At 39.8% G+C, this 9767-nt stretch overlaps 2 protein-coding genes across 2 annotated transcripts in view; both read right to left on the bottom strand.

Annotated features, from left to right (window-relative positions):
* The window catches only part of LOC121714790 (tripartite motif-containing protein 16-like), a 7112-nt gene extending 4565 nt beyond the window's left edge, over positions 1-2547 (bottom strand). Inside the window, exons 1-4 of the mRNA XM_042099857.1 lie at positions 1776-2547; positions 1090-1185; positions 662-895; positions 15-168 (exon numbers count right to left, since the gene is read on the bottom strand). Of these exons, the coding sequence (XP_041955791.1) occupies positions 15-168; positions 662-895; positions 1090-1185; positions 1776-2366 (1075 nt within the window). The 5' untranslated portion in view covers positions 2367-2547. The remainder of the gene's footprint in view (positions 1-14; positions 169-661; positions 896-1089; positions 1186-1775) is intronic.
* Positions 2548-2930: 383 nt separating this feature from the next.
* On the bottom strand, positions 2931-8790 carry LOC121715703 (FYN-binding protein 1). The gene is made up of 15 exons (XM_042101592.1): positions 7918-8790; positions 7652-7700; positions 7280-7347; positions 7105-7127; positions 6732-6787; positions 6318-6465; positions 6053-6212; positions 5838-5955; positions 5558-5604; positions 5364-5415; positions 4342-4429; positions 3875-4037; positions 3742-3772; positions 3319-3350; positions 2931-3167 (listed from the first exon to the last, which is right to left on the bottom strand). The coding sequence occupies exons 1-15, from the start codon at positions 8699-8701 to the stop codon at positions 3148-3150; spliced, it is 1839 nt and encodes a 612-aa protein (XP_041957526.1). The 5' UTR covers positions 8702-8790; the 3' UTR covers positions 2931-3147.
* Between the last annotated feature and the right edge of the window lie 977 nt (positions 8791-9767).

Raw genomic sequence — 9767 nt, forward strand, 5'->3', positions numbered from 1 at the left:
GGAATGTGACCAACCTGCTGCAGATATCTTCATGACTTCCTCTTTGCAGAAATCCTCCAGATGTCCCTTTAGCGAAGCGACAGATTTCTTCACAGCCTCAAAAGAAAGGCTTTGGTTAACATAGATGCTGGATACGTCTGTAGGTGTGTTGCTCACTGACTGGAAAGTCTAAATACAGAAACATTTGACAGAGAGAGAGGAAGACAAAGAGAGACAGAAACTAGTTACAGTACATGATAAATACAGCATTCAGGTTTAAGTAAGTTGTAAGTTTAAATCTACAATCTGTATTTCATTACATATAAATCCAGTTGATTCAGTTGATCTGGATGTTTTTTGCTAACTTTAACAAAAGCATTACAATGCACATGTGACTAGTTAGATATTATATTAGGGATGAGTTATAGACTATATCTCAGAAGATCATAGATTTATACAATATACATGAGGAATGTGGAAATACCATTCAATGTGATCCTTTTGGTCACAAGAATAGTTCTTGAGAGCCAAAATAAAAACCTAACAATTATGCTTAATTTTTATGAGCATTACAAAAATATTCCTTTCAGATCTCAAATGCCATGGGGTCTGCTAAAGTGCTGTGTGAGGTAAATTAATACCATCATCACCTCCTGTTCCCTCATAAACTATCAACAGTTACCTTGATGAAATGGATGTGATCCTGTGTGTGTGAAAGCTGCTCCAGCTCAGCATCTCTCCTCTTCAGCTCAGCAATCTCCTGCTCCAGTTGCTTCAGGAGTACTTCAGCCTGACTCACCTCAGCCTTCTCCTGAGCTCTGATCAGCTCTTTCACCTCAGAGCGCCTTCTCTCAATGGAGCGGATCATCTCAGTGAAGATCTGCTCACTGTCCTCCACTGCTGTCTGTGCAGAACTCTGTTAGGAGACATAATCACATGGTGTCCATCTAAAGTAGCCCTCGTTCAACTCTTCCACAAAACCTATCAATAGTGTGGCTTAGAGGAACTGGGAAAATCTCCTCTCTGGCTAACTGAGAGCCCCAGTCCCTAAATGAACCCTGGCTCTCAGCAGTCTTGGGGAGCCATTCTTCTCCTGTGGTCAGTACTCACCTTGATAGTCTCCACAGCCTTCTTCAGCTCCTCCAGCTTCTTCTCTCTCTTCAGGATTCTCTGCTGAAATCTCCTTTGAGTCTCTTCCAAGTGTGTCTGTGTTGAACAAATGCATCACATTCATACTGCTGTTAACTCAGAATTACTAGGCCTGTTAGACAATTCCTCAAGAGCCAACTGCAAAGGGTGAGCTCACAAACACATGGCTATGTTGATCTTTAATGTTACCAATTACAACTTCATTAGAGAGAAGTGATTTCATACCGTTGTTCGCTCTCTAACTGTTTAATGAAACTAGAGGGTGTCAGACTCATATTAGGATTTGTTGGACAGAGACCTCATAGGGGCCAACAGATAACTGTTGACTGATAATATACCTTCCATGTCAATCTCTCTTTTTCAACAGCATAGCGTATATGGCTACAACAACGTAATGTAGCCTAATTGTTGGGGCAGCAGAATTTTCCATTTATTTATTTATTTTATTTATCATATCATGATAATGCTTATCACACATACATGTAATAAAAAATATTTTTGTATTATTATTATTATTATTTTCCCATACCTTCTGAGGAGGTATATGAAACCTGGGCGGGGCAGTATCTTTGACACCCCTGGTCTACAACATTCATTCCAGTTGTACACCATATAGCCCATGTTGTACCACAGGTAACGTTCCTTACCTGTTTCTCCTTTCTCCCTGCAGAGGCTGACACATTGTCATGGCCTTTGTGTTCATCCACCATGCAGAGAAAACAGACACAACTCTGGTCTGTACGACAAAATATCTCCAGAGGCTTCTCATGCTGGGTGCAGATCCTCTCCTGTAGCTGACCTGTGGCATCAACCACCTTGTGTTTTCGTCCAGGATTAAGTTCATTGTGAGATTTACAGTGGTTTTCACAGTAAGACAACAGACAATCCAGACAGGACTTCACAGCTTTGAGTTTTCTCCCAGTGCAGATGTCACAATCCACATCTCCAGCTCCAGCACATACAACAGGAGCAGGAACAACAGTTTGAATTCGGGTCTTCCTTAGCTGCTCCACAAGCTCAGCAACAACATTATTTTTGTTTAAAACGGGTCTAGAATTAAACGTCTGTCTGCACTGGGGGCAGCTGTAGACTCCCTTCTGATCTTCCTGATCCCAGCAGCCCTTAATGCAGCCCATGCAGTAATTGTGTCCACAGGGAATAGTCACTGGCTCTTTCAGCAGATCCAAACAAATAGGACATGTAAAAAGTTCTTGATTACATGATATCGCCTCTGCCATTCTTCTTGAGTAGGTTACAAACACTTTACGAAGCTAGAAGACAACATCTGCCCTGCCCTACACACACTAGTTTCGTTTCTAAATAATCTAGGCGTGCATTAGCCTACCTTGAAAAACACTTCCTTGTTGTGAGAGAGGTCAACGTCCAATCCACTACTATCACAAAGGCTACCACCAAGACAAATAACGCAAATAGTCAGTTGTTGTTTCACTATAGACTAGGCTACGTATATGTTTGGTCTAAATGTAAAATGATGTTCGTTTTTTATTAGGGAATAGGCCTATCATACTGATTTCAGTATACATTATTTATACAGTATTCATGGACAACCATGAATAATCTTTGAACAAAATAGTGTAATCTAACTTAATTACTGATGGCAATTAGCAAAAATAACATTTTTAAGTAAAGCACTTCTGAGAGCATAAGCAATTTAAAATACACGTGCAAAGAGAGATCATCTGTTCATGGGTTTGATATCAGAAGTAATACTACCATCTAGTGGGTTTATTTTGTATTACAAAACAATTACAATGTGACTGTACAAGTAACACAGCTACATCAATTCAATGCAACAGGACATTTGGAAAGATATACAACAGGAAATTTGTCTTGGTTATGTGGCGCGCGCACACACACACACACACACACATATATATATATATAATATATATATGTGTATATATATATATATATGCTCATATGTTCAAATAGTTCAAATTCAATTCAGTTCAGTTTCAATCCTTTCAACCATTTTAGGAAACTCAGCAGGGTTTCTGTTCAGTTGTCATAAATGCAATCTGTAATAAATGAGAATTAGAAAAGTATTAGGGCCAATTACAGGAATTCACAAAAGTGAATTTGCAGCATATTACAATGGTATTAAATGCAAACAAACACTGCACAATACATTTGATGCTTGATATATTTTCTGTGTGGCTTAAAACCTACCCTCTCCAACATCATCATAAATGTCAGATTCCCTGTGAGAAAGAAAAAGAGTTCAGATTCATAAGTAAATATGAATCCACATGCTATCCCAATGACAGATGTTCTGACTATGATTGTCAGACTATATTAAGTTGTTGGCACTTAATCCACTTTGGTTGCACTGTCCCAGTTTTGTTTTCCAGTCAAAAGTCTTGCATGCATTTTCTTAGATTGTCACTGAATCTGAACATGACATTTCTGGAGTCATTCGACAGCTATTGATTAGCAATTTTATGAAAACAACTGCCACTTTTTTAAACTGAGTTTTGCACCTTTTCAGCATTTGAGCTGTTACATAACCTTATTATAGCCAACTTTCTACCTGAAATGATCACACTAATAATCAGTAAGTTATACCAAATCATTAACAGGTACAATACTTACTGTTGGATGTTGCGAAGGCAAACATAGCCAACTGCAAAAGAAGGATGTCAATAATAAAAAATAATGACATTAGAAAACATTAGAAAGCAACTATTAATGAAACAAATACTTCATATCAAACGTGTTTGCTCACATTTTCCGTCTTTGTTCCTTCCGATTAGTTTGCCATCTTGAGGTTTCACAATGACATCAATAGTCTCTCCTGGTCTCAAGGGAAGATCTTTATTTCCCCACTTTTTAGTGGTCAAAGCTGGATCCACCATTACTTGGTACAACACACTGATATCTCCATCATACTGTCAATAACATATAACAACATGAAAGAGAAAAAAAATATTTTGAATGTTCCTTACTGGAGAGAGAGACAGACAGACAGACAGGACAAAAAGAAGACAGACACACAGACAGACAGACAGGACACAAATGAGTCAGACAGACAGAAAGACAAACAGTCAGACAGACACAAAGGAAACAGACAGAGAGAAAGAAGAACAGAGTGATGAATTTAGATGAAAGTGTCAGCTAAACTCTTCAAGGTGACCTTTCAAAACAAATGGAGTGAGAGATAAAGCTCCTAAATCAGCCGGCTGACTAATTTACCTTAAACTTCTTCCTGAACTCTTTCTCCTCTTTTTCAAACTTCTTCTTCTTCTTGCCATCTGCTTCCTCTGTTTTTCCAAATGGATGACTGAAAAGAGAGGGTACAGTATCTTTACATCAGTCCACACTTCATTGTGTCTACACATGCCTCTCCAGTATGTATATCTGATGGTATCTCACTTCCTTGCTATATAAAAATTAACACATACTCAAATTATTTTTTGCAACAACCTAAGGTGTTGTTTTTAAGTAGTGCGATACGGCAATTAACTTCCCGAGTCCACCAGAAATAAAAAGAAGACAAAACAATCAACAACAACAGAGACTGGGTCTATTCCCTGGTGTGTTCCAGGCACAGCAAGTGTATATGACACACTCATATAATATATCTCCATGGGATTTTATGAATTTAAAAAAGAACTGCTCTGAGTGTAGGCTCAATGTACACACTGTGTACACACTGCTAAGAGAATGTGGTCATATGCGGCCCATGCCAAATGTGGTCTGAGAGATCGGGGCTCAACGCGTCCTCAACACTTAGAGCTGTCCACTTGTGATCAATTCAAAGGCAAAGTTAATGCTAGGTGGGTCATAGGGCCTTTGGTCATTTATAAACAGGCAGAGCAGAATGAACATGTACTGCTTCGTGCTGAAAACTGTCTAAATGCATTCACACACAGTTGATGGAACGTAATGAAACACTGGCAATCACAGTGTTTCCACCATGGAGCCTGCACGCCATTTCAACTCCCAGCACACATAGAATAGACTCAGCACATATGGTTTTACTGTTGGAATTATGGGGGATAGGGGTCACTCACATTGAAAATACATATTGCATTTGTATTTCTGCTTTAACAGAAGCTTTTGTGTTTTGCCTGTTACCGTCATGACATTCACTGACAAACTGTTCTGCTTAATAATTTTGCAGTGTTGAGCTAACATTTAAAGAGTAATCTTATTTATGTCCAAAACCTTAGTAAGTCAACTAATAAGTCAATGTTGGAAATATGTAAACTCACTCAGTTAGTGATGGAGGAGGTGGAGGAGAATCCACATCAACATAAACCTCATCTACAAACACAGGCATGGGTTAAAAGACAAAGAGAGATTCATCATGGTACAGGTTAAAAGAAAGAGAATTCTATCATATTAAAACCCCTAGGAAGAGGAATCAAAATAATTTCTTCTAGATTGTAGGAAATTAACTACGTACCATCATTTCCTGGGGAAGCTCCGACAGGTGGAGGTGGAGGAGAAAAACTGGGGGGGGGGGGGGGAGTATTAATTAGAATATTAATTATCTATATCTATAGGCATATATTGCTATTAATGAGGGCTGATGTGTCCACATAAAAGCAAAAGCAACAGCATTTCATATGTGGAGAAATTGAAAATGTACCATTGCATGGTGGGGAGTGGACAATAGTGGCGAATAATACAGACCATTTCTGTATTCAATACATTGGACTAATTGACTCACTGTGTAAACTAACCTGATATCCGAAACACCCACGTCATCATACACTTCACCGGCACCGTCTGGTATCTGAGTACTCATTGCCTTCAGTGCACTGTGGTCAATCTCAAGAGCTGCAGTCTTTACATATCCATCTGTAATTAGGTGTGGGGACAAAATAACCTCATTCAGTTGAGATGAAGAGAGAACAGAAAGAAAGTGTGCCTTCCCAAAACAGCCAACGCAACCCACAGAGGCCTTCACTGTTCCTGCCCAACCAGAGCCCTTCCGGATTGTCTGTGAGCCGAACAATCTCAACGGCCTCTCCTTGCGTTAGTGGCAGCTCGTTCTTGCCACCCTTGCTATCCACTCGAGCCTTCACCTCCTGCAATACCACTACTGGCCCTGAAAGCTGGAGAAAGGGACACAGCATTTTTTTCAGTGTGGCTTCTTTCCATGTTTTCCAAGAATGAACACCACAGGTGACATTTCTTTGAGACACTTTTTGGACACTTACTTTAAATTTTTTCCTGGCCTCGCGCTCTTTTTTCTCCCGCAGCTTCTGTTCCTTCTTCTCCTGTTCGAGGCGTTTCTTCTCATCTTTATCACATTTCGTCTTGTCTTCTTTTGCCGTTGTCTTCGTGTTGGTCTGCTCCTTCTCAACCCTGTGTTGAGAGCATCACACTTTTCAAGTGTCACACTTTTGAGACCCACCCATTTTAGCACCATTTAGAACACCACTACACCACATGCTTGCTGCTGCTGCCTCTCGTTTCAACCCAACAGCATGAGACAAATACTTTACCTTCACAAGATAAAATGGTAAAAAATAAATGAGACTGGATGTACTGCCACCCTCTGAGTGTACATTAACATTCCATTTGAATTGAATTAGTGGCTAAATGTAGTGACTGTAAGGACACCCCCTCACCATCTCTCTTCCAGGTCTTCATACATATCTTCATCCTCGCCTGCCTGACAGAAAGAAAAAACAATATATCAAAACACTGTATTGAGAGTGACTGTCATGAGCCAACTACTTCTGAAAACAAGACATGTGACTTCTCTATTCCTGTGCCTATAAAATGTGTGAATGTTCTTGACAGACACTGCCCATGTTTAACATGAAGGCGAGACAACAGTGTGGTTGTTGGCCCGGACACAAATAGCCTCTTCTCACTTCCTTTCAAACTTTGCCTCTCTCACAACACTACAAGACAGACAAAATACTGTAATTCTTCATATCTTCCTTGTACTGTTACAGGACTTGACCAAATGTCTGCGATTTAGCAGAGCATACGTACATCAGAGTGCTGAATGGTACTTCCTGGAAAAAAAATATATAAAAGAAGTTAGCTTCAGCCTTATAAGGTTTTAGAAATGATACACTTTAACATCTTGGTTTTAAAGTGGTTAGATAAAACTAAGATGGGTGTATTGGGACACACTATTTTCTTAATAAGGATGACCAATGTGAACCTCGAAGTGATGGTGAAGGGTGCAGAACTCCAACGTCATCATAACTTTCCTCTTGGCAAGGTGTGTCTCTGAATGGTAAAAAGACAAGGAATAACTGACCTTTATCAACCTTTTCTTATTAGTTGTATAAAGGGTTCTTTCATGTAGTTCCGTTTCAGTTCAGCCATTGTGAGTGACTTTGTGACTAAAATTTCTGTCACATAATAAGTAAGTTCTCTCTTTCTGTTCCTTGAATGAACATGTTTATTTGTGCAACCCTATTGTACACCTCACAATGTGTGCTGAATGGCAACTGAAATGTGATACAAGTCCAGACTTACAGTTTATATTTTATAAATGTAATAAATGGAAATGACCCACTAGTGTACTTACGATGCTTCTGAATCTGGCATCAGGTAGATGGGTTGAGATGAAGAAAGAGCTGCAGATAACAGGGGATCAATCACTTTGAAAACATGGAGGTAAAAATACATTCATCTGATCAATTACTGTACAGTAACTAATCAGTCAAAACATAATGTTGCAACGCCACACATTTTGCTGGTTTTAAGTTGCTAGATAGCTAAGAAGTAATCTATTATTGCAATGTCTATAGACATTGAGAAGCCATTGTAGCACTCTGAAATCAAGGAACTTACCATTTATGGATGTTGATGTTGATTTAAATCTGTCAAGCTGGATATGCGGTGGCCTTTTGGGTTTACTTGGGCATTTCCCAAGAGTAAACACATTAGGCAGTGGCTTGATCTTAGGTGCGGAGTCTTCACTAGATTTCTCCTTGGAGTTAGAGTCATCAGCAATGCCAAGCTTTGGTTTAAGTATGTTAGGTTTTGGAAGTGTAGGAGATATAACTAGAGGCTTAGGAGATATGGCATTGGATGAAAGTTTAGGCAGCAGGGGTTTATTGATATTTTTTTGACCTTCTGAATTTATATCTGGACTCTTCAGATGGATGTTCAATGATGGTTGCTGAGCCATCAGAAAAGACGGCTTGATAGAAGACAATGTTTTCACTACCGTGTCCTTCTTGATATTTTCCTCAACATTCTCCTGGGCAAGTTTGGACTGGAGTGCTGCTACTAAGGGTCTGGGTTTTAATCCTAATGATTGGAGCTTTGGTGTTGCGCTGATGCCAGTGGACCTCTGAACAGTGCTGCCATCGGTGGTGGTGCTGCCTGTGTTTGGTGAGGGCTTGGCGAGGTTCTGTGATGGTTTGGAAACAGCAACAGGTTTTAGAAGTGGAGGTTTAGGGATAGAGGTCTTGTCAGTATCACTCAAGTTCTCAAATTTGGTTCCCAGTTTGAGCACACCTGAGCTGACGTTCCGATTAATGTTTTTCTTGGGAATGTCAGACCAAGGATTCTTCTGAGTGCTGCTGGACTCAACACCAGCAGTTGATGAGCCCTTCACTGGGACGCTCATCTTGGCTTGAGGCTCAGAGGGCTTTTCCTCTGCAGACACAGTCTGAGGTTCAGCCTTTGTGCTGAACTGAGCCAATAGATCTTTTACACTAGAGCCCTGTTGGAAGAGACAGTGCCTTGCTTATTACGATACCCATGCCCTGTTTTGCTAAGCAGTTAAATATAGAATAGACAAACATATTTACTTGAACTGGAACCACTTTCTGAGAAAAAGACACTTAAACTCATATAGGTTACACCACTAGAGAAAAAGGTATTAGAACACCAGGTATTGCCATTCAGTTCAGTTGACTGAAAGACCTAAAATGGAACAGGTAAATGGAGCAGTAAACTGCCAGAGGTGGACAGTTCAAAAGACAGTCCAAAACAGAGTTAAAAAGAAGGCCTTCTCCAGTGAGCAAGCAATAGGTTAACAACTTGAAGCTTTTTCTGCTGCGATATAAGTAAATTAAGCATAGAAAGTAAGTTCAAACTAACAATTCCTACAGGCTGTTATGAGGTTCATATAGCACACAGAGAGCAGTTGAAGTCATTCCATGTGTTTGTGTTATGTAAGTCATTTAAACATATGCTGATGGGAAGAATGGCATCAGAGCGAGGGCTGCTTTGATACTCTTTGACCCAAATCATGCAGTTCAGGACCGTACAGGCTATTCTTTCCCAGTACCTGGCAGCGACCATAATGACACAGAAGCATTGAATAAGAATGACTGGGTCAAACGCAACATACAGTCCTTCAGATAAACGGTCTCAAACTTTCTGTATAGAGTCTGTGGATGTGTACTTTCTGTCAGTGGATCTCTGAACAGATCCTTTTCATCTATAAGCAGTGCAAATTCAGGTTCTACCTTCTAAGGTAATGTCCTCTGACTGATACTGCTGGTACATTACAATTTGTTTCAAAATGGCATCAATAAATCATACTGTATGTTCACAACTGCTATGCCAGTTAATAATGAACCCTGCTGAGATACATACTGTAACATAAAGCAACACCCCTTTGACACATACTGTGACAGCAAGTCACAGCTCAATCCATTATGTCACAAAAATGGCTAAACGGTTTA

Source organism: Alosa sapidissima, chromosome 8 (genome assembly GCF_018492685.1).
Source record: "Alosa sapidissima isolate fAloSap1 chromosome 8, fAloSap1.pri, whole genome shotgun sequence".
Taxonomy (NCBI): Eukaryota; Metazoa; Chordata; class Actinopteri; order Clupeiformes; family Clupeidae; genus Alosa; species Alosa sapidissima.